Source organism: Patagioenas fasciata, chromosome 1 (genome assembly GCF_037038585.1).
Source record: "Patagioenas fasciata isolate bPatFas1 chromosome 1, bPatFas1.hap1, whole genome shotgun sequence".
NCBI lineage: Eukaryota > Metazoa > Chordata > Aves > Columbiformes > Columbidae > Patagioenas > Patagioenas fasciata.
This window is the reverse complement of record NC_092520.1, coordinates 211,847,629-211,875,534: the sequence shown is the minus strand read 5'-3', so window position 1 is coordinate 211,875,534 and position 27,906 is coordinate 211,847,629. Positions and strand designations below refer to the sequence as shown.

Sequence of the window (27,906 nt, the reverse complement as noted above, 5' to 3'; positions counted from 1 at the left end):
AGCAGTTTTTCTCGTGGCAGGGTTTTGGAGAGGACAGATATCCTTGCACTGGATAATTGGACTAATGGGTTAGAGTTTGAAAATGCTCTTAGACCTTTCCCTATCTTCTCACCCAGGAAGCCAAGTTGGTCTTTGGCCGGGATGAAACCATTGGATAATGTTGATGGTGAGACTGGCAGCAAAGGGGTTGGGTGATGCCAGTTTGGAATCGTATTTTCTGGCGTGGAGATTGTCTTTTTGCAAGGGCAAAGGGTGCTGTGCATGCTACCAGCATCCTCACACCACATCCCTCCCTGAAATCTCAGCAGATAGCTGGGGAGGATGGTGCTGCTTGGAGCCCATCTTTCCCTTAGCAGATGGGAGAGACCCCCTACACAGGCAAAATGTTTAAAAACTAATGATGAGGTAACTATTCGGTAGCCAAGCTTAATTCCAGGACAAATAACTCCGTTCTGTGATATTCTGCCAATCTGATCGCTCTCCCAGTTTTAAAAGGAGGTGACAAATTTCCTGTCCTGTGCAGCAATGGGTCTCTGCTCCAGCTCGGACACGGCTGCATTGCGGCGGGTGGATAAAACCCTTATTCTGCCTGGGAGCTTCTTGTGATGCAAAGAAGAGACCAGGAGCCTCCTCACTCACTTTGGCACACGCTTTCCCCCAGCAAAGGCCACCCCTGGACCCTCAGCCCACGCTTTCCCTTTGACAAACACAACCCGTGTCCTCTATTTAATCAGGAAAGGCTGCAAAAAAGGGGAGGAAAATAGGAACTTCCTCAGTCCTGGCTCACATCCCTTCCCCTTCCCTGGGTTGCTCGGGCTCCTGAGGTTTCTCATCCCGCCTTGGGAGGAGCAGGAGCCGGCTGGCGTAAGACTTTGAGCTGGGCTTAGCTCGCCAGCATGGGGTGTGTCACCCACCATTTCCTAAGTTATTCTTTTGCGTTTCCTTTTCTCACTATTAATAGATTTTCAGCCAATCTGAGCTGTTTCAACAAGGTGGATTGGGGGGTGCTGGGGGAGGAGGCGTTACCAAAATAGGAAGCGGGAAGCTGTTGGGCAGGGAATTAATCAGAGAAGCTGCATGGAGAGGTGGTGGCTTCGGGGGGGTTGATGGGAGGAGAGACGGGACATGTCCTTTCGCTTTGTGTTTTGCGTGAGTTTGCTTCTCCTTTTGTGCTCCAAGTCATGACCTGAGCATCTTCCTCAGCCTGCAAAACACAATGCATCTATTGTAGAATCATAGAATCATTTTGGTTGGAAAAGACCCTCAAGGTCATTGAGTCCAACCATTACCAAACACTGGCACCAAACCACATTCCTAAGAACCTCATCTACGCATGTTTTAAACCCCTCCAGGGATGGTGACTCCACCACTGCCCTGGGCAGCCTGTTCCAATGCCCGACAACCCTTCCCACGAAAAAATTTTTCCTAATAGCCAACGTAAACCTCCCCTGGTGCAACTTGAGGCCATTTCCTCTCATCCTGGCACTTGATCCTTGGGAGCAGAGCCCGACCTCCCCTGGCTCCAAGCTCCTTTCAGGCAGTTCAGAGATCAGAAGGTCTCCCCTCAGCTCCTGTTCTCCAGCTGAACCCCCAGGTCCCTCAGCCGCTCCCATCACACTTGTGCTCCAACCCCTTCCCCAGCTCCGTTCCCTTCTCTCAACTCGCTCCAGCACCTCAAGGGCTTTCTTGTTGTGAGGAGCCCAAAATTGACCCCAGGATTTGAAGTTTGTCCGCCCCAGTGCCCAGTCCAGGGGAAATTAGATTACAACCACATCACTTCATGGCATGGCTAGTGGTGGTGCACAGCAGCTGAAAATTGTGGACCTCAGCTGATATTGGAAGGAACTGCATTGGCACAAACCAGAACACCTTCCCTTTACATTCTGGGTGGCTCTACACATCCCAGCAGCTCCTGACCAAAGCACTCCCCGTCCAGAAGGTCCCACAGCAACAAGAACCAACAGTGGCACTTGCAGCCTCCCAAATATTGCTCACGGTGGGGCTGAACAAGCCCATCTTGATAGCCGACAACAAGGGAAAGTTCTTTCCCCTCCGGGGCTGTCCCCATCGCAGAGACACTGTGTTGCAGACACAGTCATGGGATACACATATCCGGAAATGAAATCATGTTTTTGCAGTGGACTCATTTCCTCCGGGTTGTTTGGCCACCATGCACACGGATGCATGTGTGGAGGGCTTGCACTTTCCTCCTGTGGGCTACCCCACACCCAGCATAGAATTAGAAGGATTTGGGGCTTGCTTATACGTTCAAGAGGAGAGCTGCAGACCAAAGCATTAGCGCTCTCAAAATACACTGGTAGCTACTGTGTTACTCTCATTTTCCTTAAAATGAGGAATTTATGACGGTCCAAAAAGTGAAATCAAATGAGTGGCCTTGCCCTGCCAAAACACAGCTAGGAAGGTGAGGGGTGGGTAGTTTATTCTGCCTTCTGGAAAACAGGGTGAGGGACTCTGGTTGAAATCCAAATTAACTTTCTTTCGGAAACAAACCACTCTGCTGCTAAGGGAATGATAGCTTAAAGGACCTCTCCTCCATCCTCCTTCTCTTTCATAGCACGCATTAAATCCTTTTATCTCCGGAGCTTATGGCGTGAAAGGATCATTTGTTTCCTGCAAAAGGACGTACGGTATCTTTTGTGAGCAATTTTCATGCTAAAGGGGCACCAAACATAATCCTGTCCTGGATGTTATTACCATCAGTCTGTGGTTACAGGGGTTTTTCTCCTCCTTCAACCAGATCCTTCTTGTTCCTTCTGTTGAGGACAGTCGCCAGGCAATACTGGCTGCCAGCCCAAGCAAACAGGGGCTCATTACCAGTTTTTACCCCTGGGTCTGCTGCCGAGATTTGGCACCGTTGGCCAGTTATGGAGGAAGAGATTAAAAAATAGTTCTCACAGCACATGTGGAAGGAAAACGGTGAGTCCTTGCAGTGCTCTCGCTGCTTGTTCTGTGTTTGTTTCTGCTCTGGAATTGAGCATTTGTGAGGCTTCTGAAAGTGAGAGCGATGAGTTTTCATAACTCAGGACTTCTGCGGGTGGTGAACCCGAAAGACACCAAAAAATGCAATTTGTTTTTCCTCAGGATAAACAAAATAGATTTTTTCCCAATGCTGCAATGAGACAGAGCCCCTGGACAAACAACTCATATTAAGCCCTGAGCAATAAAACTGCAGAAAGGTGTGCAGCCCCATGAGTGCAGTAGCATCTGGCTCCTTGTGCAACCGCAGTGAGAAGAACAGTTTAATTTAATGCAACTGGAGAGAGAAGGTAAATTTTGCTGACAAATGGGTGCCCAAAAATCTCTGGGATGGGTGTTGGGATGGATAGGGATGCTGATCCTCCATGGAAGGAGGATGTTGCTGAGCCGTAGACACGGATGCTGTGGGTCCAGCCTATTGTGGTGCACTTTGTCTCAAAGAGCACCAGGTTTGCAACCTGCCTGGATTTCCTTTTCCCATGACCATCTCCATGGCTGCTGTTCACCACAGCCATTGCAATTCAGCCAGCAACAATAATTATTTGAAACAGTCTGATTTGAGGCAAGCAAACTGTGGAAGATGAAAGGGAGAAAGGGAAAATTTGGTAGCATCTCAGCTGAGCTGGGGTGGAGGTTATTAAAGAAATGTCAACTTCAGAACAAGATTGAGATGGGAGATCTTTTGCAAAAGGCTTCCCAGTGGTCCCATCCAACCTGATGCATCAGGAGTGGGATCTTAGGGAAGGAATGGTGTGGTGGAGTGTTTTCTGGCTCATGTATCATTTGTGTTGCCACTTGCCAAAGGGATGCAGGTCATTACTCACCAAAGGAGAGAGATTTCTACCTCTGTGGCATTTAGCATAGCTTGATCTCATCCAGGCCTGTGTAGTAGGATGGATGGCATCGTACCTGCCAGCGTGGTCAGCACCCATTGAATGCATCCATCCATCCATCCATCCATCCATCCATCCATCCATCCATCCATCCATCCATTCATCTATCCATCCATCCATCCATCCATCCCCCTGCATGATGGTTCACCCCTTCCAAGCAGGAGTGTGCTGTCTCCTCAAGTTGCTTTGAGCCCACTTCAATCACTGGTCCTGGTTTAATAAGGAAGAATAAATCGATCTTTTAACATCTCTTGACCTTAGCAGGAGAGGAACACTAAGAGTGAATGCAGAGAAATGGAAAGATAAAATGCTAGTAAGTTTTGTGGGCATCAGCTTCAGTCTTGCCTGTGTCCCTTGAAAGAGACCCCACTACCACCCCAGCCAGGGCAAGTCTGGAAGATCCCACCAGATTTCTCCATCAGCAGAACAACCCCTTGCTTTGTGTTTTTTCCTCAATTTTTTCTAAGAGTGGTAAAAAGGTATCTGCAGCTCCCCAAGGTGGGATGGGGAAGTGCTGGGGCATGGACATTGGTTCTTGGTTCACAGGGTCCTGGCTGGCCACCGAGGCTGGTCCTGATCCAAAGAAGGACCTGCCACTTTCTCTTTTGGACTGAGCTGGATTGAATTGTCTTTTCTACCTCTCCTTCGGTGCATGTTTGCCTCTTGCTTCTCTGTGATGGGGCTGGGGCATGAAGAGAAAGTGAGAACAGTGGGGGATTGTCTCCACCTTCTTTCCAAACCTTTCTTTATTTACATCTCTCTTACATAATTTGGGGGTTTAGGATATTTTTTTCCTCCTTTGTCAAAATCACTGTCAAACTTTTACAGCCCTGTTTATGGGATAGACTCATTTTGTGGCTAACTGGATGCCTTGTCTCTAGCTTGGTGCAACCATCACTGAAGATTTAAGCCTGGCAAGTTGATAATCCAGCTAAGGAGGTGGCTAGATAAAGATTCTCTCCAATCTTTTGCACTTGGGTTTCCTCTGCTAGGTGCCTGTGCTTGGTTCCTTCCCTCTTCTCCTGCAGACAGTGGTCATCTATAGGAAATATGACTTAGAATCACAGAATAGTTTGGGTTGGAAGAGACCTTCGAAGCTCATCCAGTGCCACCCCTGCCATGAGCAGGGACATCTTCACCAGCTCAGGTTGCTCAGAGCCCCGTCCAGCCTGGCCTGGGATGTCTCCAGGGATGGGGCATCCAACACCTCTCTGGCCAACTTGGGCCAGTGTTTTACCATATTTATTGTGAAAAATTTCCTCCCCAAATTCCTCTCTACAAACGCTCTTTTCCCACAGATGTAGTAGGGATGGTTTATCTCAAGTCCAGGGTTTCCTAAGATAATTCATGTTGCTAGTTCCAGTTAAACTCACATGTTAATGGTGCTTTCAGATTTGGCAGCTGGTGGAGAAACAGGAATAAGAACCATGTTTCAAGAGGGGGTCTGCACATCTTTTCTCCTGGGTCTACCTTACCTTGTTGAGGTTCCTATGCAGAGCCCAGCTGTTGACCCCCTGCCTCCTCCAAACCCATCCTGTCCCCAGGCAGCTCCCATGGGACCCCAAACCTGCTGCAGGATCACAAACCTCACTCTCCAGCTCTCAGAAACTCAGAGTGAGTAAACAGCTTCTGTAAGAGAAAATACTTTGCTGGTATGCCAGCACAGAGGAACAAACAAGATTTATGGAGAGTAGCAGTAGGATACAGCTAAAAATCAGAGTCTGGAAGTGTGACTGCTGTTTTGGAAGGCTGGTAATAGCACACAAGTGCCTCATGGGGCAAAGATATAGCCTTCTTCTGCATAGTCACCAAATGAAAGAACATCCCTCCCAAAAAGAGGAAAAAAATCAGGTTGCTTTTTTGACTCCAGACAGATTCTCTGGTGAAGAGGCTCAGTGCAGCCCACGGTTCCTGAAAGGTGAAAAATTGGTTGTACCTTTCCTGGGGTGAACCTGAGAAAGTGCCAAGGGCTCGTGATTACCACGTGCATTGGAGAGAAAATTATGTCCGTGGTAATTGGTGAAGCTCCTGCAGTGATTACAAACAGAAAAATGGGCCAAAGGTTTTATATCGAGTCTAGTAGTAAATACACCAGGTTTTAGCATTACGGGACATTGTGATCTTTTGTCTGGCAAACTGTTCTTCAGCTGTATCCCTCACTGAGAAACAACTTAATAATCTGAACATTTAAAGTATTCTTCAGAAACCAACTGCAGATCTCCTTACGTATGATAATGTGGGATGATGACTGAGCAATGGACAACTCTCTTTTCTTCGAGACCAAGCTTTTTCCCCACTTAGATAACATAATCTCTTGATAAAATACTTCACAGATTCTCTCAAAAATAAATAAGCCATCTTAAAGTAGAATTTCTATGTGATGTACAAATGCAGGGTAAACACCATGTAAAAACACGTGGGAATCTGATGGTTCAGATGGTGGCACTATGGATTTGCATGGCACATACGGATGGAGCCCTTTGTTTTCCTGGCTTCCTTCCTTTTCCTAAATGCAATTTTTCTTCTTCTTCTTTTATTTTTTTTCAAGATTACCCTTTGGAAGTGAACACTGACTTTAAACATCTTTGTGTGACCTTCTCAGAATAGTAAAATAATCAGCTAAACAAGCATGTGATTGTAGATTGGTGATAATATTTCCAATGGCAGCTGAACTGAACATCCTTAAAATTAAAATCACGCAGCTCCAAGTAAATACTTTTTGTATTTATTGGCAAACTCTGTCCAGCGATGACCCATTCTTTCAGAGCAAGTATAGGAAATATCGTTTCCACACTTCATCCAACTGGGAATTTCAGTCTGTATGAAGTTTCATAGAATGAGATAATGGCTTGGGTTGGAAGGGACCGTTGAAGATCATCCAGTCAACCCCTTGCCATGAGCAGGGACATCTTCACCCAGATGAGGTTGCTCAGCGCCCTTTGTTTTGGGAATGATTTGCAGCACTTTGCACAAGAGCTGGTGCACCTCCATCTGAGGGAGACCAGCCTTCTGGGAACCATCAGGTCTTGCCGTCCTGCTCACCCTCCAACCCCTGAAGTTGTGTGAGTTTGAGTATATTTGTCATGAAGGTTTCTCAAGCTTCCTCCGCCTCCTTCTCTTCCTCCTCCTCTGCTCTCCTTTCTGCTGGACATGGTGATATCAGAACGTGGCATTTGCTATGAGCTTAGAGAGCATGAGACAAGCCCTGAGTGAAAGACTAATTGCTTCTGGTGAGCATTTATTTCTACAAATACCTGTTCAGGGTGGAAACCAAGGGTAGTTTCCTTAGTTTAAGGTTTATCTTGGTGTTTTTACTTTTCCCTAGGTGTCAGCTCTCAAGATGTTACAGATGCCCCAGGAGGACAGGGGCAGAAACTCACAACTACAGACACCAGCAAGACGCAACAGATCACCCCTACAGGGAAGGCAGAAAACCCATCATCCGTACCTACGGTGCCACCTTTCACAGTTCAAGGGGACACTTCTACGAGCAAGCCAGGAAATCCACCACCCAACTCTGTGACATCACCCACCACTGTTCGAAGGACAACGCCTACAAGCAACCCACCATCCGCCCGTCCAACGTCACCTATGGCAGCTCAAGGGATCACCTCTACAAGCAAGCCAGAAAATCCAGCACCCAGCCCCTCAACATCATCACCCCACCTGTCTCAGCAGGAGGGATCTTCAACCAGCTCTAAACCCTCAACAACCACCACTGCTGCAGCCTCCATTGCGGCCCAGCAGCAGACCAGCCCTCCAGCCAGGTTGGGAAGCCCAGCAGCCACCACTACTGCAAGTCCCATCCCCGCAAATGGGAGCAGTCCTCCAGCCACCTCAAGAGATCCAGGGACTGTGGTCGCACCCCCTCCCAGTGGGAAACCTCAGGGAGGACAGCCTTCAAACCAGTTGAGCAGCACCGCTGCGAGCACCAGTGTCACAACAAGCAGCCCTCGCCCTGGGCTCAAGAACTATAGTGTCCCTCCTTCCACATTTGTCATCAAGCAACCTTCCTCTTCTCCTAGTTCTCCAGTCTCTTCCACCAGACCTGGGAGCACCCACATTCCTGTTACGCCAGGTGATGGATCTGTCTCTACTAGTAAAGCGTCTCTGACCTTACCACCTGGCAGCATCAACAACGTCTCAGAGGCAGCCACCACGCCGACTGTTGGAGCAGGTACCAGAAGACAAGAACCTTGATTTCTTGGGTTGGGAGGCCCTTTTGTAGTCTTTTCCTTTGGCTACTCCAAATACCTCCTGTCATTATGGGGTGTAATTATGTCATCACCTTGTCCCATTTTAGGACTTTCCAGCATAGTTACCTCCATAACAAATGGGTGTTTTGGTCCCTGTTGTCATCAGTGGAGGTCAAGTCAATGCAGTTAGTGAAATTCGAGGCAGACATGAATCAATTGGCAAAGCATAGACATTGGCTTTTGGATGGACCAAACCGTGCCCAAAGCACCATCAACTGCAATGACTCGACCTTTAGTGACTGTAAGAGGGACCCAGTAGTGATGAGTCTGGAGGTGGAGCGTGACATTTTACAATGTCGGTGAATGAGACTGACAGCACCCCAAATGCTGACTCTAGAAGATCCGTCATATGGCTGACAGCTTAGTGAAGGCTGTCTGGGCACTCATAGAAAATAAGCTTTAGATGACTAAGGAGATTTTGTGGCTAAACTGAGTCTACAACCTCTAAAGAGTCTAAGTAGTTGGGTAGGATATTCATCATTGCTGCAGGCTTTTGGCTGCTGACTTCTGTCTAAGCAGCATTATGAGCGTCCATGTGGTGTTTAGGATCTTGCTGAATACCATTAACATGTTTTCTCTAGACTTCTGGAGCTTTCTAGAGCCATGCTTGTTCATAACTGTCTTGGTGAGGCACAGTCTCTGGTCCCCACTGGCATTTTCTCTGGTAGCATTTACAGAGAAGCAATCACACTGTGGGGCTGTGAGGGCTCCATGGAGCCTTCCAGACTTGGGTGAGGTTGTGGGTTCAGCTCACATCTGGCTCTGAATAAAAGCTGTGATGACACTGAACCCCTTTATTATCACTGTCTGGAGAAGGTTGTACTTGACCCAATTTCCAACTACCTGCCATACAAAAGCCACTCAAAAAACCATCTCCTTCCCTCCTCAGCCTTCCAGGTCCTCCTTGCTATCAGCACCACAAAATGAGCCAAGGTCTTAATGCAAGATCATCTTCACTGGCTTCATCAAAGCCATGTTTTGGGCTTGATAGCAGATATTAGGAGGTGAAACAGGTGTCTTCATGAAGGATGTTTCTTTACCCTCCTGCTCCACAGGACTGTTGTCCATTAAAGGATGATATATGAAATTAAGTTAATTCAGGTTTGGCATCAAGCATTGAGCTTGAAGAGGTTTTAAAAAAGCTCTTTACATTTAAAAATAGATGAGATAATGAAAAAGAAACAAATGGCTTTGAAATTAATTCTCTCCTGGAGCCTTCAGAATGTGCCTGGGAGAGAAATATCCCTCATCTTTTCTGTGGAAGAGGCAGGAGTCCCAAAACAGGCTGAGAACAGGATGTGGTGTTTTAATTCTCCTTAACACCATTTAAGGATCAGTTAGGAACCCAGGGGTGGAGATCCAGTCCTTCAAAAGGACTTGGGGAGGCAGGAGGTTCCTATGCTCCTTGCACTACTCCCATTGCACAGGGAACTCTTAAGACACTACAGACCTTAACAAAGGCCTCTGAGATGATCTCAGGTATCTGAGACACCTGCATGGAGCTGGTAGATGTGGAGCATGTGGACTTCTGGAGCAGCAGGCAGGCAGGACACCTCAGGCTGTCTCCCATAGTACCAGCAACTACTCCTAAGCCTGTGACCATGGGCTTCTTCCATAGCTGATGGAGACACAGTCAACCAAAGTTATGGTGTTTCATCCCCTCCTAACGGAGACAGCTGCCCTTGTCAGTGGGATTGCACAATGAATTCCACTCGCTGAGAGATTCTGGTTTGTCAGACAGACTTCTCTTGTAGAAACCTCCATGGAAGACAGCCCAGATAAAGTGAAATGAGGGCCATCCCATTTACCCAGTAATATTCCTTTTTTAAGTGATTACTCAGCTACAAATTCACAGCTATCATAACCTTAGGGTTTTTCTCTCCAGAACAGTCTGATGGGTTTCAGCAGCAGAAAATAGAGTCTGCAATAATATTGTCTTCATATCACAGTTAATTACAATTTTTAAAAGGAAGAAGAAAAACCCCCAAGCCTCTCCAAGCTTTGACACGGTGACCTTCAAAGCAGGGCTAGAGCTGAAAACTTATTTTCACCTGCTATGAACAGACCTGTCAGCTGTATTCTCTATACTGTATCAGTGTCTGTCTGCTTGTTTTTTGCTGGGACCCAGACCAGAGAAGCCAAGATGTCAGATCTGTGTCAACCAAACCTACAAGTGCTGACCAGAGCCCTGCCAGCACGCAGCCATCAACCCCAGCCCCAGGGGACCAGCCGGCGAGCAGCAGTCCTGGCCACCAGCATCCCAGTACTTCTTTGCAAAACGAGGTAATGATGCCTATGGGGAGGTGGGCACTTCGTAGTGGTGTCTATTAATATTTATCTGGCATCTCGTGTACATATAAAGCCTGCAGCCCTTCTTGCTTCACAGGGCTGTGTCAGAGAGATTTACCTTAGGAGAACACAAGGCAGCAGCATAATTCTAGATTATAGAATCAGAGAACAGTGTGGGTTGGAAGGGACCTTCAAAGTTCATCCAATCCCACCATGAGCAGTGACATCTTCACCCAGCTCAGGTTGCTCAGAGCCCCATCCAGCCTGGCCTGGGATGTCTCCAGGGATGGCTCATCCACCACTTTTCTGGCCAACCTGGGCCAGGCTCTCACCACCCTCATTGCCATTAAACCCCTTTCTCCCATAGCTTTCCACTGAAGTGAAATGGAAGAAGGAGTTGAAGGGGTTTAAGGTTTGGGTGCTTAACAGGGAAGAAGTGAAGTTTGGGGAGAGAGAGGGAAGCATTACGGAGAGCAGAAGCTGCCTTGAGACAGACGTGGGCATGATGAGAGAACAAAGACCACAACTCAGCATCAACCATTCGAGGATGATATTAGCAGAAAATGGTTTGGGAGTGTAGAGACATCTCAAAACACAAGCCAGTATAATTTAAGTGCTGGCAAGGAGGGAAAGGGATCTTGTTTCTAGATGCTCATCTTTTGCAGGGCAGGATGGCATACTTGGCCCACCAGCATGGATCTTCCTACTGCCAAAGACAATTCCTGCTTCATCCCGTACTGCAAATCCTAAGCCTGGTTTAGGAAGGGCATTAGCAAATATCCCACAGATAGCCACCTCAGTTATCTGTGAGAACACTTTCCGCTTATAAAGTGTTGAATAAAGGGTTCCCTGTCTTGTTTCCTTAAAACAGATCAGAGCTTTGGTTGGGATGTCTCCTGGTTTGGGGCAGTCTATTTTATCAGTGACCAACTGTCTTTCCAACCTATGTCAACCATTTGAGAGTTGCTTCTCTTCTGTCTTTCCAGGTCATCTGTAAAGACCAAGTGCAAAATAATCGGCCCACCATCTATCTGAAAGAAGCCAAAACCTGTGTAAGTACCACTCTTTTGGACTTCTATGTAGGATTGTTGCTGTTGGAGATCAACTTTTGAGCTGTGGTGCTCTGGGCATGTGAGCCTAATTTCGTCAATGAGAGTAATTTAATCAAAAGAAGATGCAACCACTTTTAGGGTGCAAAATGGTAAATGCAAACCCACACTCAACAGCATCACCTGATGGGGGATATGACAGGTGAAGAGGCTCATGTGGTCTTCTTCAAGTAGAAGGACCAACTGAACCCGCCCAGGTCTCAGAAAAAGAGCAATGTAAGATTAGAGAGGGTGAAACTTTCCCTTTGCAGAGGCTAACGAGAAAACTTTTTGCCTTAGCAGAAAGGCAAGAAGCTCATCACAAAATCCAAGCAAAAAATGTGGAGTTCATCCGGTTGTTGTGTGCTTGGTGAGGTCTTGCAACCTCACAGCTGGGGTAGGGTGGGATCTGACTGCAGAGCAACTGGGAAGCACAGCACACTGGAGTTTGGGACTCACTGTGCTCCTTGATGTATATCACCCTAAATTGAGAGCAAAAAACTGCATTTCATAGGTTTCAGACCCTTTACAAGACCAGGGAGTAATAAAATGTAGATCCAAGGTTGGGGAAAGGCAAGCCCAACACAAGACTATACATCAAGACTCCTTTTGGTGGGTGGCTACTGTCTGCTGGCTTTTCTGAGGGATACCCATGTTCAAAATGATTCTTGAGGAAACTGTGAGATTCCTACAATAGGGAAGATACAATATATTGATCATTTTTAAATAGGCTGAAGTTTTAAGTTTATAACAATGAGGAAGAGACAATGTCACATGGTTGGTGAGATCTTAACGTGTCTGAACTGTGAGTAGAGCTCGGAGGTGGTTTTTGGTATTATAATGCTCTGGTTTTTGGATCTCAGCACTGCCGTAACAGCATAAGCATCAGGAAATTGGCACTTCATGGACCTTCTCACAGCTTATGCTGTATAGCATCAGAAATAGCTGCTCAGGTTCATGAACCTCTACTTTCCCATGTGTAAAATGGACTGACTCTTGACTATACGGTGGTGAGACCCAAAGTGAAGCCACACTGTGTTCCTAAAACCCTCTGAGATACACACTGAGATGAGTACAATCACTCCTACTGACCACAGTGCCCCTTGAAATTCCCCGTGCCTCCATGGTGGCCCTGCCTGGCAACCCTGGAGAGGGCTTGGACTTCCCAATAGCACCCACCATGCTGCTGGAGGAGGGGAAATGCTTGTCTGCTGCCATCTCATGGTCATCCCCTTCCTACTTTGGCTGCTGCTGGGTGTAAATGTTCCTTGACTGGACACCTGCAGAAATGATGTTCTTAGTCGTGCTGCCCTTAACGCTGAGGATGACTTCCCCCAAATAGCAAGTGATAGGACAAGAGGAAATGGCCTCAAGTTGCATCAGGGGAGGTTTAGATTGCATATCGGGTAAAATTTCTTCCCAGAAAGGGTTGTCAGACATTGGAACAGGCTGCCCAGGGCAGTGGTGGAATCATCATCTCTGGAGGTGTTTAAAAGGCATGTAGATGAGGCTCTTAGGTATGTGGTTTAGTGCCAGTGCTGGGTTAACAGTTGGACTCGATGGCCTTGAGGATCTCTCACAACCAAAATGATTCTGTCAATCTACACCAAGGAGGGACCTTATTACCACGATGCCCATAGCCCAGATGCCTCAGCAGGACAACCCCTCCTGAGAGCATCCCTGCTTTGTGCAATGTCTGAACCTTCTCATCAGATTTTATAGTGAATACATGAAAGTATTTCATCAGATTAACAAAAAAATCTCACTTTGGAGCCTAAAGCACCTGGGCAACTTACAACCATGCTGGTGTTTAATGATTCCCACCTTCTGGGTGCAGTCCTAGAATCATAGAATCATTTTGGTTGGAAGAGACCCTTGAGATCATGGAGTCCAACCGCACATTCTGCACAGAGTTGCTGACTTCCCCGTGGCTTTACTGGAGCTGTGCTGGGAGGATTTTTTGGAAATTGGGATGGTAAGGCTGGAAAATGCTCAGGGGTGGGTGAACATCACGGTTTGGCGTCATCCATCGCTCCTCTCTGCCCGTTCCGCTGGAGCTGGCGAGCCGGCGAGTCTGCCGCCCTGCTTCCCTTCAATTCCCCTGGGCATAATAACGAGAAGAAGCATTGTTAGTACAAAATGCCAATTACACCTCGAAACAGCTGCAGAAAAACTGCCAGGGTGCATCCTCCCATAGCATCGCTCTCCTTGGCTTCCAAAACACCTCCCGCCCGCTCACCGTTAACTTTTCCACTCAGTGCATTCCTGAAAACTGCAACAAATTTTATGCCTCCCAAGCTGAGCAGATAACAGAGAAATGGCACTATCTGGTTTCCCTGTTGCTTTGTAGGCCCCATAAACAAGTCTCTAGCCAAATCTTGACAGCAAACTGAAAAAAAAATATTCCCTTGCATTTTGCAACCCGTGGGAAAACAGGAAAGTGCGTGCTATAAGGAAAAATGTTCCAGAAATGGCTCCGGTCCTGGTTCGCAAGAACCAGGCAGAGTCAGGCAGAATTGTGCTCACAGCTCCAAAGAAAAGCTGGGGGAGCATCGAGGGTAATATGGGACCAAATGGTGGGGGACATGTCCCAATCACACATGGCAGGGGAGGGGGTGATGCCAGCTACCCCTCCAGTGCGTAGCTGGGTTCATGGGGCAATGCTGGCAATGCAGGGACCTCAGCAAAACAGTTGGGAATTGCAGCTCCCTGCACCTTAGTTTCTCCAGCTACCATAAATTTTAAAATAAAAAAGAAAAGTTAAACTGTACATCTTGAAAAAGAAGAGCCAAAGACATGCTTGGTACCACTTTGTGGACTAAAGATACTTTATAGGCTGGTTGGTTCCCACCATCCTCCCTCTTCAGCTGCTGCTTTTAACCAACGCTGAAGTTTGATCCATGTTCCCCCACCCTCCCTTTTGCCCCTTCTCCTTCATTTGATTACACCACGATCTTAACAAGTTTCTTAATGAGGCTTGTTAGCTTGATGCCTTGCATTACATAGGATGACTTTCCCAAGATACAGTTCACAAGTCTTTCTACAGTTGGGTTTTGTTAGCTGCTTGGGGTGCTCCAGCCTTTGGAGGGATGGATGAACCTGCTTTAGCAGGTGGGTTGGACTGGATGATCTCCAGAGGACCCTTCCAACCCCAACCATTCTGTGATTCTGTGATGAATGGATGGATGAGCGGATGGCCGCTCTGTTCCACATCCTAACCCCAAAATGCTTTAGATGAAGCAAGAGGTGACCATGTCAGAGGTGGCTGATGTCCCCCAAGCTCTGGTTGAGCCACACAACCCTGTGGCCACCTCCCAGGGTGCCAGGGTGACTCATCCATCATGTCCCCAGCTGGGATTCAAATGTGCCGAGTGAGGCAAGTTGTAGGACGCTGGAGAGGAACACGCTCCAGACAGGGGATGCAAAAGCAACAGTGGGACCAGGACCACCCAAACCTTCATCCAAGCACCCGAGGGAATTTGCTGTGTGACACCCACCTTACTGGGGACAGCAGGATGGTTCCCCAGAGCAGGTGGAGGGACCCCCTCACCGAGCAGGGCTGCGGTCCCCCTTGCCCCATCCAGCTGGCGGGGATGGATGTTGACTCAAGTGCCGTTACCTCATTCGGGGATGTTAGTTTTAGGTCCCCGCCAGTGTGGGAACCGGATTCGAGCTGCTCGGCAAGCGCCTGTCAACTCCAGCCAAGGAATGCGAGCGGCTCCGGTGGCGGGAGGGGAGGGATGCAGGGATGCCAGGGCCATGGCATCGTCACCGGGGCATCCCTGACGGCTGCCTTGGGCTTTACCGTGTCCTCCTTCAGCCCTGGAAAGGGTGAATGCCTCTGGTTCAGCCTCATAAGGGGTTTAGGTACCGCTCACCATCCAGCAACAAAGCACTTCGGTGCTCGGCTGGATTTTAGACTCGCATCTGATTTCCTTTCCCACCCAAAAAAAAAAAAAGCATTGTAAAGGTCTATTATTTTTTTAACCCCGTGGAGCAGTAGGAGAACTGAGTTATTAAGGGCCAAGGGAACGCAAAGCTGAGGCAGAACCTGGGGAAGGAGGAGACAGCAGAGTGGCTTTTCGTGCCCCTGCAGAGCAAAATACGCTGCACAGGCAGGGACTGATTAACTGCAGGACATTCAAAGCGTAGGAGCACAACCCAGCGTCCGAAAATGATAAAAACACCCTCCCTAGCAAGCTGTAACCCTCTCCTCCCCATCCTGCTGGGAATGAGCTTTCTGGGAGACGCTGCCTTGCCAAGGTCTCGTCTCGCTGCCCTGGCACAGGGCTGGGGCAGGTTTCCCATCCCTTTTCCCAGGGATGCGGCTGGGGTGCTGCAGGCTTGACAGAGGGACCTGGGGGAAGTTTCTACCCATGGAAAGCAAAAGGACAAGCGAGGGCCAGCAGCGGTTCCCAGGGACGGATGGGCCCCACAATGCTGAGCTCACCCCCGCCCCAGCAAGCGCATCCTGTCTCCCAAATACTTAGATAAGATAGGGTGAGATAAGGTGCCTTCCTCAGCCAGACAGCTCCCACCTTTGAGGTGGAGCAAGCGGGACCTGGCAGGGATGGGGTTGAAGGGTGACAGGAAGGTTTAAGGTGTTGGAGCGGGCAGGGGCAGAGCCCTTTGCAGGCAGGGCAGGTGCTGCCTGGTGCTGCCTGTTGGTGTGCATGGAGGAGTTTTGCACACAATCACTGTGCAGGTGAGACCTTGTGCACGTGGCATCTGTGCATGAAGGGCTTGTGTTGGGGTTGTTCAGCCTGGAGAAGAGAAGGCTCCGGGGAGACCTTATTGTGGCCTTTCTGTACTTAAAAGGGGCTGATAAGAAAGATGGGGACAGACTTTTTAGCAGGGCCTGTTGCAATAAGACAAGAGGTATTGGTTTCACATGAAAAGAGGGGAGATTCAGGACAGACATAAGGAAGAAATAGTTTACAACGATGGTGGTAGAACACTGGCCCAGGTTGGCCAGAGAGATGGTGGATGAACCATCCCTGGAGACATCCCAGGCCAGGCTGGACGGGGCTCTGAGCAACCTGAGCTGGTGAAGATGTCCCTGCTTGTGGCAGCGGTGGCACTGGATGAGCTGTGAAGGTCCCATCCAACCCAAACTATTCCTTGATTCCATGTGCATGTATTACCTGTGCATTTAGGAGCTGTACATACAGCATCTTTACCTATAAGACCTGTGCACACAGCACCTGTGCAGGCAGCAGGGCAATCATCTCAACCTCAATGAGCTCACAACTTCTACAAAGCATTGAGCAGACGCAAAAAGCCTCAGAAATATCTCAGAGAGGACATGGGCTCCATCCACCCATCTACCATCCCTCCCGTGCTGACCCCTCCAGGGATGCTCCAGTTTATCGGAAAGCAAAACACCTTCTCTTGCCTCTGTGCAGCCACAGAGCATGGGGAAGCCCTTGGGAGGACAGGAACAGGAGTTGGTGGGGGCAGAGGGTAGAAATGCAGGTGATGGGGAGGCTGCACAGCCTTGCCCTGTTCCCACTGTGGCCCCTTGGCCTCCCCCGCCCTCCCCATTCTGCTTCCCCTGGGGATCTGCTGTTCCTGTAACACCGAAAGCTGCAGCCCTCAGATAAGGCCGTCACAGGGCCCTGGTGAGGAACGGCAGCCAAAAGCTCGGCTTCTCGTAAAGAAACTACTTTTAAGCCTTTCCTGTTCCCCGGGAGGGCCGGCGGCGGTTGAGTGGTGCAAAGGGACGGTGGAGGATGGGGATGGACGATCCCTGGGGATGGACGATCCCTGGCGATGGGGTGGGATGCTCCTCAGCGTTCCCCAGTTTGGGAGGAGGCTGCCGAGCCCCTGCTGTCACCGCAGGTCGAGTGGAGGACCGCCAGCACCAACGTCTCTTTCTTCGAGACCTTCTGCTCGACGAGCCAGCACACTTTCAACGCCAGCAGGGAAACGTGCACGGTGATGCTGAGCTCCGGCGAGTCCCACTCCCAGCACTGGGCAGTCACAGCAATTGTGCACCGTGAGTATGGTCCCACCATCCTGCCCTGAGGATGGCAGGAAGGGAGCGGTGTTGGGGGCTCCAGCATGGGGATGAAGCCTGAGGCTTGGCAGAGCCATTAGGGTCTGCTAGAGCTTGGCTGAGGGGCTCCTTGCCTTGGGTTGCTCTATCTCAGAGCATTGGGAGAGACAAAAGGACCCCAGAAATGAGCTTTAGTCTCCAATGAATGCACCAGATCCCTCTCCTATCCATGATAGTACCTGTTGGAGAGTGGCCAGAGGAGGCCACCAAAATGATCAGAGGAATGGAACAGCTCTGCTGGGAGGACAGGCTGAGAGAGTTGGGGTGTTCAGCTGGATAAGAGAAGGCTCCGGGGAGACCTTATTGTGGCCTTTCCTTACTTAAAAGAGGCCGATGAGAAAGATGGGGACAGACTTTTTAGTAGGGCCTGTTGTGATAGGACAAGGGGTGATGGTTTCAAACTAAAGGAGGGAGATTCAGGCTAGAAAGGAGGAAGAAATTTTTCACAGTGAGGGTGATGAGAGCCTGGCCCAGGTTGGCCAGAGAGGTGGTGGATGAGCCATCCCTGGAGACATCCCAGGCCAGGCTGGACGGGGCTCTGAGCAACCTGAGCTGGTGAAGATGTCCCTGCTCATGGCAGGGGTGGCACTGGATGAGCTTGGAAGGTCCCTTCCAACCCAAACTGTTCTAACATTCTATAAGGCAGGGACCAGTCTCCAGGAGGAAAAAATCCTCACAAGTGGTTCAAACCCAGTGCCCAGCTCAAATCCTTCCCCATGGGACTACCGAGGGGAGTTGCTTGCCCACGTCAGAGTCCTTTGGGGAAATCCCAGGGGTGGTCAAATGATGCTTTAGCACCAGGGGACCGGGAGGATGGAGGCATCAAGCTGCCTTAGTGCCAGGGGGAGGAAGGACTGAGCCCCATTGTCTTCCTCTTTGCCATCAGGATAGAGGTCCAGCCTTCAGCACCCAACCATGGGCAGAGCAGCCTGGCCCTGGGGACTGATCCTACACCACTCCAGCATGGCCTGGAGTAGCCAATTACAGCCCCTCACCGGTCCCAGTCACAAATCACCCATCAAAACAGAAACCCCCACCAGGCCGTGCATGGCCCAGGGCTTGGGGACAATGGGGAACTGGGGTCTCCGGGGCTGTTCCCCTGCCAGGAGAAGATGTCCCAGCTCCTGGTCTAGCCATGGAGGTATCTGCAAGGGTTAGCTCCATGGCCACACATCTCCATCCACCTCCTCCAGAAAGGGAGTCATCCCATGGATCAGGAGGTGGTGGCACAACCTGCCCCTCCACCCTGTGCTCATCGCAACCTCTTTCTTCCCCCCAGTCCCTTTGGACCCTGAAAAGGTCCTCGAGGAGCTGAAGGAGAAAAAGGACAAGTTAGAGGAGGTAAGCACATCCATGGGCACAGCAGATTCCCTGCTGATGTCCCCCAAGGTGGGTGGCACAGGAAGCCCTCCTTGGGCCTGACCCACCCCTTCTGTGGCAGCTCGGCATCGCCAACATCACCTACGACAAAATGGAGAGGGAGATAATCAACGATGAGTTCAGCACGCCCTTGATCATCACCATCGTCACCCTGGCCGGCTCCCTGCTGCTGATCGCGGCCATCTACGGCTGCTGCCACCAGCGCTTCTCCCAAAAGAAGGACCAGGTAAGGTGGGAGAGGGGTGGGACAGGTACCCTGGGACCTTGTTGTCCCAGAGGCATCTTCAGGAGATGAAGAGCACCAGCATTGCAACCTCTGCTGGTGAAAGCATCCTGGCTCACCCAGCGGGTACCACCCTTGGGTGTTGCTCAAGAGGTGCCCAAGTGCTGTGGGTGCTCTGGAGATGCTGGAGCTCTCCTTTTGGGGTGTCAGGATGGGGGGGTGTCAACCAGGATGAAAACCAGAGAAACAAAGGGGTGGTCATGGTGGTGGGGTACAGCAATGAGCAGCATCCATCCCTGCTGCCACCCAGGCCAGCTGAGCAGCATCCTCAAATCATAATCTCGACAAGAAAAGCTTTCTCAACCCAACAATCCCCTCCGAACCCATCCATCCCTCCCTAAAATAAATCTCAGAAATACCTTTATGAGCAGGTTTGGGTACCCAGGATCACCCCGGTGCCTTCTCAGGGGTCCACCTGCACTGGTGGGAAGAGTTCTACCATGGACCTGGGGTTTGCATTGGTCCCTGTTCCACTTGCTGAGGATTTAGCTATGGAGGAGAGACAGCAACAGAAAGGAGGAACAAAAATGAGGCCAAATGATACAATTAGAGGAAATCACCCTCCTGATGGAGAAGCAAACCCCTGGGTCCTATTTCAGGTTGTTTCTCGCCCCCCAAACCAACCCATCCTTCCCTGGGGGTCCCAGCATCTGCCCCATATGTCAGGAGCTGCATGAAGAAGGATAAGGCAACCTTTGCTTAAATGTTTGCCATCCAATGGAGGCAAACACAGGAGGCAGGGAAGAGCAAACCAATGCTGGAGTCAGGCTTGTTTTCACAAGGTTTGATTTTTTCGGGAGGGAATGGGGGAGGATGTAAGACCTCGATAGATATTCGACCTCCACTGTGCTGTAGTCTCCTTGGAGCTTATAGGGTTTTGCAGATGGACTCTCCCTCATCAGGGTGAGAAACACCCATGCAGGGACAGGGAGCAGCATGAAACTCTTGCCCCGTATTGCTGAGAAAACAGGTAGAAATAGGGTATTTTTAGTAATGGGAATGCATGTCCCTGAATGGAGATGGTGCAGAAGAGCAGGTACCGGCCCTGGCTGGATGCTGGGGAGGTAAATACCCACCAGACATGGTGTAAGGTAGTGAAACCAAAGCAATGGATGTCAATTCCCAGTACAGCTCTTGCTTGGAGCACCAGAGATGATCTTTTCTAATAGTTTTTTTAGAAAAATCAAACACATTTCACCTTTCTGGATTTGTTTTGGGTGGTTGCTTTTGTTTTCCTCCTACTTCTCTTCCAAAAATGACTTGAAAGTTTTTATTTTTCTCCAACCTCTCCTTCCCCCCTTCCTTTTAAACCTTGCTGTTGTTTTACCTTGGAAATACCCAGCACATCCACCCTGATCTCCCCGGGTTTGATGATGGACATGTGGCCCTGATCTTTAATGTGAGTTCCAACGCAGGGATCGGAGGGGCGGGCGCCGCATCCGTAACACCCCAGCTCTCACCCCCCCCACAGTGCTTGGTAGGGTTCGATAGCTTTTAACAGGACTAAAGCCTACTAAAGCCCGGCTTTACAGACCCCTTTCCCTTGCTGCACAGTGCTGCCTGAGCATCCATCCATCAAGGGGTTGTACCAGCATGGTACCCTATAGGGCAAAACAGCCCCTGCGAGCATCCCAGCCCAGCTCCAGCATCCCTGCCCGCATCCTCCCCACCATGTACAGCCTGAGGGCCCCCCCAGCAGCACCTTCGCAGTGCCCCCGCTAGCATTGAGCCCCGCGGTTTTGCTTCTCCATCCCTTTCCTTCTCTGTGGATTCCCTCCCACGCCTGTCTCCTGACATTTATTAGGAGCGCTGTAATAAATCAAGCTGGAAATCCAGGTGGATTTTCACAGGGGTGCATAGTGAGAGCCCCATGCTCCCCCCGCCGAAAAAAGGGGTGACAAAGGACTCTTTAGCGTGTGCCTCCGAAGTGGGAGGGGATGAAGGAATCACCGTGGTGAATGCAAAATTGGGATGGGGGGGTCTGCCAAGGGCTGGGTCAGAGCCTGAAGCACCACGTATGGAGGGACCAGGGTGATGCAGCACCTGATTCATCCGTGAATCAGCCAAAACCACGCACGGCCCAAGGGAAAGGAGTAGGAAGGGCTGTTCTTTCCCCGCCTGGTTTCCACCACAAGCTTCAGAATAGGACTCCAGGATGACGCTTACAGAGAGGAAAATGGGCCGGTAGCAACTGCGAGGTGGGAGCTGCCCCTGGGTCAAGGGGGAGAGTAACGATAAAGCAACTAAAAAGGGACAGGGGGGCAGGAAGGGGAGGAGTGGAGTGAAGCTGGGGAGGTGGGGTTGGGATTCAGGGTGAGGGTACAGCAGTGATGCTCAGCCTCTTCCCGAGGTCCGGGGGGACCTGGATAGAGCTGGCAGCTGCTCCTGGAGGTTTTCTGTGCATCTCTGGCTGTTCTTTCCTCCCTGCCACCATCAGCAGAGTCTCTCTCTTGCCAGCTCCACGCTATCCCCTCGCTGTGCTGGCGCTGACTGCAGCCCCCAGCCTTAAACCCACCGTGAAAGTCTCTATATATAACATACATCTATGCGGGGCAGTGGCCGTGGCTGGCTGGGAGGTGACAGCCCCGAGGTGGCACGTACAGCATGACCAAGCTGTTTTTCACCCGGGGGGGGTGTTTCTGGGTTTTCTTTCCTCTCAGCAGCGCCTGACCGAGGAGCTGCAGACCATGGAGAACGGCTACCACGACAACCCCACGCTGGAGGTGATGGAGACCTCCTCCGAAATGCAGGAGAAGAAGGTGAACCTCAATGGTGAGCTGGGGGACAGCTGGATCGTTCCTCTCGACACGCTCATGAAGGAGGACCTGGAGGAAGAGGAGGACACGCATTTATAGGATACAGGACTCGATTAAGCAAAAAACGACCACCTCCCCTCGCCCCCCAAAAAGAAAAACCCACACCACAATCCCTACACACACACACAACTCCAAAACAAAATTCCCAAGAGACCCCCCCCCCCAAAATTCCCTTAATGAACTAATCATGGTCCCTTGTGCCAACACATGGGGTGCAGGATGGAAGGAGGGACATGAGAAGACACCTCTGGGATGTTTCACCAACACGAGCCACTGTGGTCGCCGCATCTGGATGAGCATCCTCCATCACCCATGGGTGCTCAGCAGGACCTACCACACCAGACCTGACCAGCTTCAGGTGAATGGGGTGTCTCCTGCCAACGTGTCCCCCCTCATTCTGTGTCTAACCGCAGCCTCCAGCTACTGAGCAACTCAAAAAATTTAAAAAATATAAACAAAGTAAATAGGATTAGAGAGGGAGCACAGAACTCCCAACAGCAAACCAGCACCTGGCAATTAGAGCTAGAAAAATCCTCTAGCCCACACGGTTTAGTCATCGCTCTGCCCTCCCCGACACGAAACGCCCAGGTATCGAGCAGGAAAAACTGGAACAGCCTGTTCCTTTTTAATCCCATCGCCATCCTCTCCCCATAAAGGGCCGGCTAAAACGCACAAGAGCCCCCGCATTGTGCCGCAGGCAGACGAACGCAGCCGGACTCGGCTGGATGGGATGCAGCGGTGCCCAGGGATGCTCGGTCCTGGACCGCTGCACCAAAAAGGGCTGCAGGACGGATCCTGCACCCAGTTGGAGTCCAGGAGAGGTGCAGAAGCTTCTTGTCTTGATGAAAAGCGGAGGGAGAGCAAAAGGAGCCGTTTCTTGAGATCATCCCTCCTAGGAAGGGTTTAATGAGACCGAGAGCGATGCCTGCTCACCAACCCAGGCATGAGGTTGGGGAGAAACTCCAGCGCAGACCAGCTCTGCCGCTGCATTTCCCTGCAGAAGCGTTAATTGCCTTCCAGTGATTACGCAGCAGCATCTCATGGCCCACGTCCATCCTTCTCCCGAGACCGCGGGTTACGTGTGTTGTGATGGTTTGTGATTTTTGTGGTTACGTTTTCCCGCGTGAGCAGCAGAAGCACGAGCCAGGTAGCTCGGTGGTATTCAGGGTTTTCCATCGGTACAGCCCTTGGTGTTTCCTCCTCCTGAGGTTTATAAGCTCAGTCTACATCCTCAAGCTTTTCTTCAAAAGCAGGGAGGACAGTAGAGGCCTGCAAAGATAATTCCAGCTCAGCAGTAAAGCTGGGACCAAGCTTCACCCTGCAGCCCTCAATCTCTTGTCCAGGTCTCCCTTTGCTGTAAATCAGAGCGGGACGGGGTGGGGGGAAAGATATGCAGGAGCAGAAAGTGGGTGGACTGAGGCCTTTTCTGATTTTCTACTCCCCATCGCAGCGCTTAAACAGCTCTGAAAGGATGGGGAGAGTTTCAAAACCTTTGCTCCGGCTCTGGTGAAGCAGCTCAGCCCTGTTAGGCAGGGATCAGAGCAGGGTTGTGTCCTCCAGCACGTGAAATAAGAGGGCTATAAGGTTTTTTGGGCAAGTGCATCTCCCAGCCCATGGTGGTCCAGGTGGAGAAACCCAGGTCGAGTCGATCCGCAGTATCACAAAGGAGAAGGTCGGGGTGGTTTCCAGAAGCTGGCAGATGTGTCTTCTCCAAGGGACTTGCTCTTGTCCCTTCTCTCCGGCACCGAAGGGCAGAGTTCGGAGCGTTCAGACCTATATATTTTTGTATATGTAAATATTCCTGCTATTCATTAGCGATGTATTCAGCACACCTCACTTACCTGTGCACTTGCACTACGGGGAAGTCATTTTGGAGGGGACGGGGGGTGGAATTAAAAATAGAGGGAAAAAAAAGAATAAAGATAGAAAAAGCTAAAGGCCGGTCTGGTAGGGGATCAAAACTCAACACCAAGATAACCCCGCGCCACAGATTTCTCCCCGCTCCGGCAGCATCACGTTCAGCTCTTTGACACCGCAGCAAGGCTCGAAGAACCCGTCTCGGCGTTTGCAATTTGTTGCATGAGCGCATTTGCTTCCCAGCGATCCCAAGAGACAAAGAGCGGGTCAGCGGCCTCGTGTTTCTGTCCTTGGTGGAAACGTGGTGAAAACACGGGGCAGTTTTGGTTGAGCAGAGCATCTCCAGGCAGCCGGGTGTTCGGCACGTGCCTCAGATCCCCCTTCCCAGCGAAGAGATGCCAAAGTGCTTTAACAAACCAGGTCCAAAGACTTTCCAAGAGAACCCTGCGAAGGCTTGAGATCAAGCCACCTTAAACCTTCGCGAGCAGAGACCAGTGAAGATATCAACTGCTCGGCAAGTGCTTATAGTGATTTATATTTGAATAGGAATTGTACATTTATTTATTTTTCCAGACACCATATTTTTAAACCACTAATATTTTATAGTAGATTTTCCTTCCCCTATTTAAAGAACTATTTCCATGGAAAAAGAAAAAGAAAAAAAAAGTACCTTTTTTTTATGTTGAGAACATTCTTTGTGCAAAAAAACAAAAATCAGGTAGGAAATGCAGTGATGAGCATCTTTGGCCTTAACCTTTCCCTTTGTAGACTGTAGCCATAATTGTTAGACTAAAAATAATAATAATAAATAAGATTCTACCCAGGCATTTCCTCCCTCCCTGCTCCTCTTCCCTTCCCCACGCTCCTCTTTTTCTCCCCCAAAACAGCTTTAACACACGTTGTACAAAGAGATTATTGCTCTTACCTTTTGGGGAGAGTTTCGCAAGCAGCTCAGATGTCCTTGCAAGAGACTTTTCTATTTTCAGATTCGCGAGGAATGTGTAAATAAATACTTCAGGACCATTTATCTCCCGCTCACAGTGCCGTGACCCAGCTGATGAGGTTGATACTGCAACTGTTGCCTACAGAAAACGTACATAATCCATAAGGGACTGAAGGAGAACTTAATTTCCTATTTCCAACCCGTTGAACCTTGCACATATAGTAGAGCTCTTACGTACTGTATAGCAGCATCTCTCACGGGGACAGGAGTCTGATTTACACTGGAATTTACTGAGGAATTGGATTGTAGAGATTATTCTTGCATTTTCCTACAAATATATTTTGAAAGCATCATGTATTTCTGTCAATAAACATTCTTATGTAAAAGGCTTGTTTCTTGGTTGAGTGAAAAAGGGGTGGGAGGAGCAGAGCTTGTGCTCAAGAGACACAACCATCCCTTATGTAGATGTTAATCTGGTTATCATAGAATAGTTTGGGTTGGATGGGACCATTCAAGCTTACCCAGTGCCACCGCTGCCATGAGCAGGGACATCTTCACCAGCTCAGGTTGCTCAGAGCCCCGTCCAGCCTGGCCTGGGATGTCTCCAGGGATGGTTCATCCACCACCTCTCTGGGCAACCTGGGCCAGGCTCTCACCACCCTCATCAAACCTCACACCCCAAAGTCAAACCACCCTGAGGAGAGGGGGCAGGAGCAGCAGCAGCGTGGGCAGCTCGGCAGCTCCATTTGCCCTCAAGTGCCCAAAATAAACAATTTTGTTCCAGGTTAAGTTTCCACTTATGGAAAGCAGGGAAAAGCAAACACCACACACACACAAACCCACCCAAAACCATTTGGTTTGATTTAAATATTAGAAGTTAAAGAATCACATGATTGTTGTGGTTGGAAGGGACCTCTGGAGATCATCCAGTCCAACCCACCTGCTAACGCAGGGTCACCAGAGCAGATCACACAGGAAGGTGTCCAGGTGGGTTTGAATGGCTCAGAGAAGGAGACTCCACAGCCTCTCTGGGCAGCCTGGGCCAGGCTCTGGCACCTCAAAGGAAAGAAGTTTCTCCTCATGTTCAGATGGAACCTCCTGTGCTTCAGTCTGTGCCCATTGCCCCTCATCCTGTCGCTGGGCACCACTGAACAGAGTCTGGTCCATCCTCTGACACCCACCCTGGAGATATTTATAACCATTGATGAGATCCCCTCTCAGCTTCTCTTCTCCAGCTCAACAGCCCCAGCTCTCTCAGTCTCTCCTCATCACAAAGATGTTCCAGATCCTTCCTCATCTTCATAGCCACCACTGGACTCCTCCAGCAATCCCTTGTCCTTCTTAAACTCTTAAAGTTGGTGTTTTGCACTAATCTGTGTTCCTCCCCAGTAGAAGTTTTTGCCGCTGCTCAGCACACGCTGGATTTATGGGCCCAGCCTGTCACTGATGTTGGGGAGCAGGGTATTTTCTCAGCTGTTCTGCAGAGCGGACACAACACACCAACGTGTCCACGGTTCCTGCACCACTGCTATGAGACCTCCACAAACAGCTTTCCAATCCTCAGAAGCAAATAATGTTAGAATGAACAGACCTTAAATAGACACTCTTGCTAGCATATACATTTTTATTAAGAAAAAAAATGAACAAAATACATTCTCTCCTTATGTACATTACATACAACATTTGTAGATATTCCTCATTTCACTCATTTATATACAGCATGGGGCTTACATATTAACCCAGAAATTATCAAAGATTATTTATGCCAAGGAATAAAATCAGCACTCCAGACTGAACAAACATCATTCGTTTAGTGATAAAGAAAAGGGTAGGATGTGGAAATCACCAGTGTCCAGGAGCGATGCCTGTGACCACCATGGGTTCAACATAGGACCAGTCAATATTCAACTTGCTTATTAAAACACATGTGATGTTCCCAGTGTTCATCACCCCCCAGACACTCATTCCAGCTCAGGACTGTCTGCACCTCCGGGTTCAGCTTTCCTGTGGTCAAGCATCCGAGACAACAACTGCAGGACAGACACCAAAGGGAAATCAGAGGGACACCAGAGTCCGCGGGGTTGCTGTAGAGATGCAAATGCTTTAAGTTGGATGCTCAAACAGAATCAAAAAGGGTCAAATCCTGGACAGGGAGGGGACAGTCACAGCTCCAGGCATACAAAGGTGTTTGGGGACCACATGAGGGTGTAGAGGACAAGATAATGAACACGGAAGGTCCAGACAAAGAAACCACCACTCTGTGTAGTGCTATGCTAAGAGTAGAGGCAACAGCTCGAAGAAACAGCTTGAAAAAGCATCCCTAAGCAGGTGATGGTGTCCGGCCAGCCCAGCGCTGTTTAACCCCACAACATCAATGCATCGAGAGGAGTGAGCCTGTTTCAGCAGTTTGAAAGTACAACGGTCAAAGAGAAGATGTTCACCAAGACTTGATCCTTCTAAAATGAGGCGGGTTGCACCTCAGCATCTAAATGTACAAGATGCAAGAGACCACCAGCCCACAGAGAGAGGAAAGTTGTCTCGCATCAACCGAGAATGAGCCTACGAGCTTTGATTTTCTGCCCTAAGCAAAGTGGTCTGCAAGGTTCAGGGCCTTCAAGAGTCCCATAAACACATTTGTTTGTATAATTCAGCTCTTTTCTCTTGCTTTCGGTCATCCCCTCATTTCCTGCTGTGGAGGAGGGTCTGCTGGAAGACACAGCAGAAAATACAGCTTTAATAAATAGCAACAGCTACTAATAACCAGGGCGTTGTTTTCTTTTCCACTACCCAGCACAGCAGTTTCTGAAGTGAGAAGTGTTTTGCACATCAAAACATCTACAGGAAGGAGAGAGGGGGGAGGAAGGATGCGAATGATGAGGAAGAGATGAAGGAATATTCAGCCTCTGCTGCTTGGCTTTAGCAGTTTCCACAGCAGATGTGAGGGGAAAACGAGTCAGCAGCACAAGAGGTATCTCCTCCATGCTCAGATAGAAGTCTTCTCCAGGGCCGTATTTCTCTGCACTGCTTGGGGAAGGAAATCAGGCTG

At 49.6% G+C, this 27,906-nt stretch overlaps 1 protein-coding gene across 4 annotated transcripts in view; it reads left to right on the top strand.

Annotated features, from left to right (window-relative positions):
- The window catches only part of PODXL (podocalyxin like), a 50,517-nt gene extending 25,271 nt beyond the window's left edge, over positions 1-25,246 (top strand). Inside the window, exons 2-9 of one of the 4 annotated variants that reach the window (XM_065837437.2) lie at positions 7,216-8,067; positions 10,275-10,429; positions 11,422-11,487; positions 17,365-17,521; positions 18,861-18,922; positions 19,023-19,187; positions 20,587-20,643; positions 21,908-25,246. In XM_065837437.2, coding sequence (XP_065693509.1) covers positions 7,216-8,067; positions 10,275-10,429; positions 11,422-11,487; positions 17,365-17,521; positions 18,861-18,922; positions 19,023-19,187; positions 20,587-20,643; positions 21,908-22,099 — 1,706 coding nt within the window. In that variant the 3' untranslated portion in view covers positions 22,100-25,246. Of the gene's footprint in view, positions 1-7,215; positions 8,068-10,274; positions 10,430-11,421; positions 11,488-17,364; positions 17,522-18,860; positions 18,923-19,022; positions 19,188-20,586; positions 20,644-21,904 lie in introns of all 4 variants that reach the window. The other 3 variants (XM_065837428.2, XM_065837452.2, XM_065837444.2) reach the window with 3 other exon arrangements.
- Positions 25,247-27,906: the final 2,660 nt, after the last annotated feature.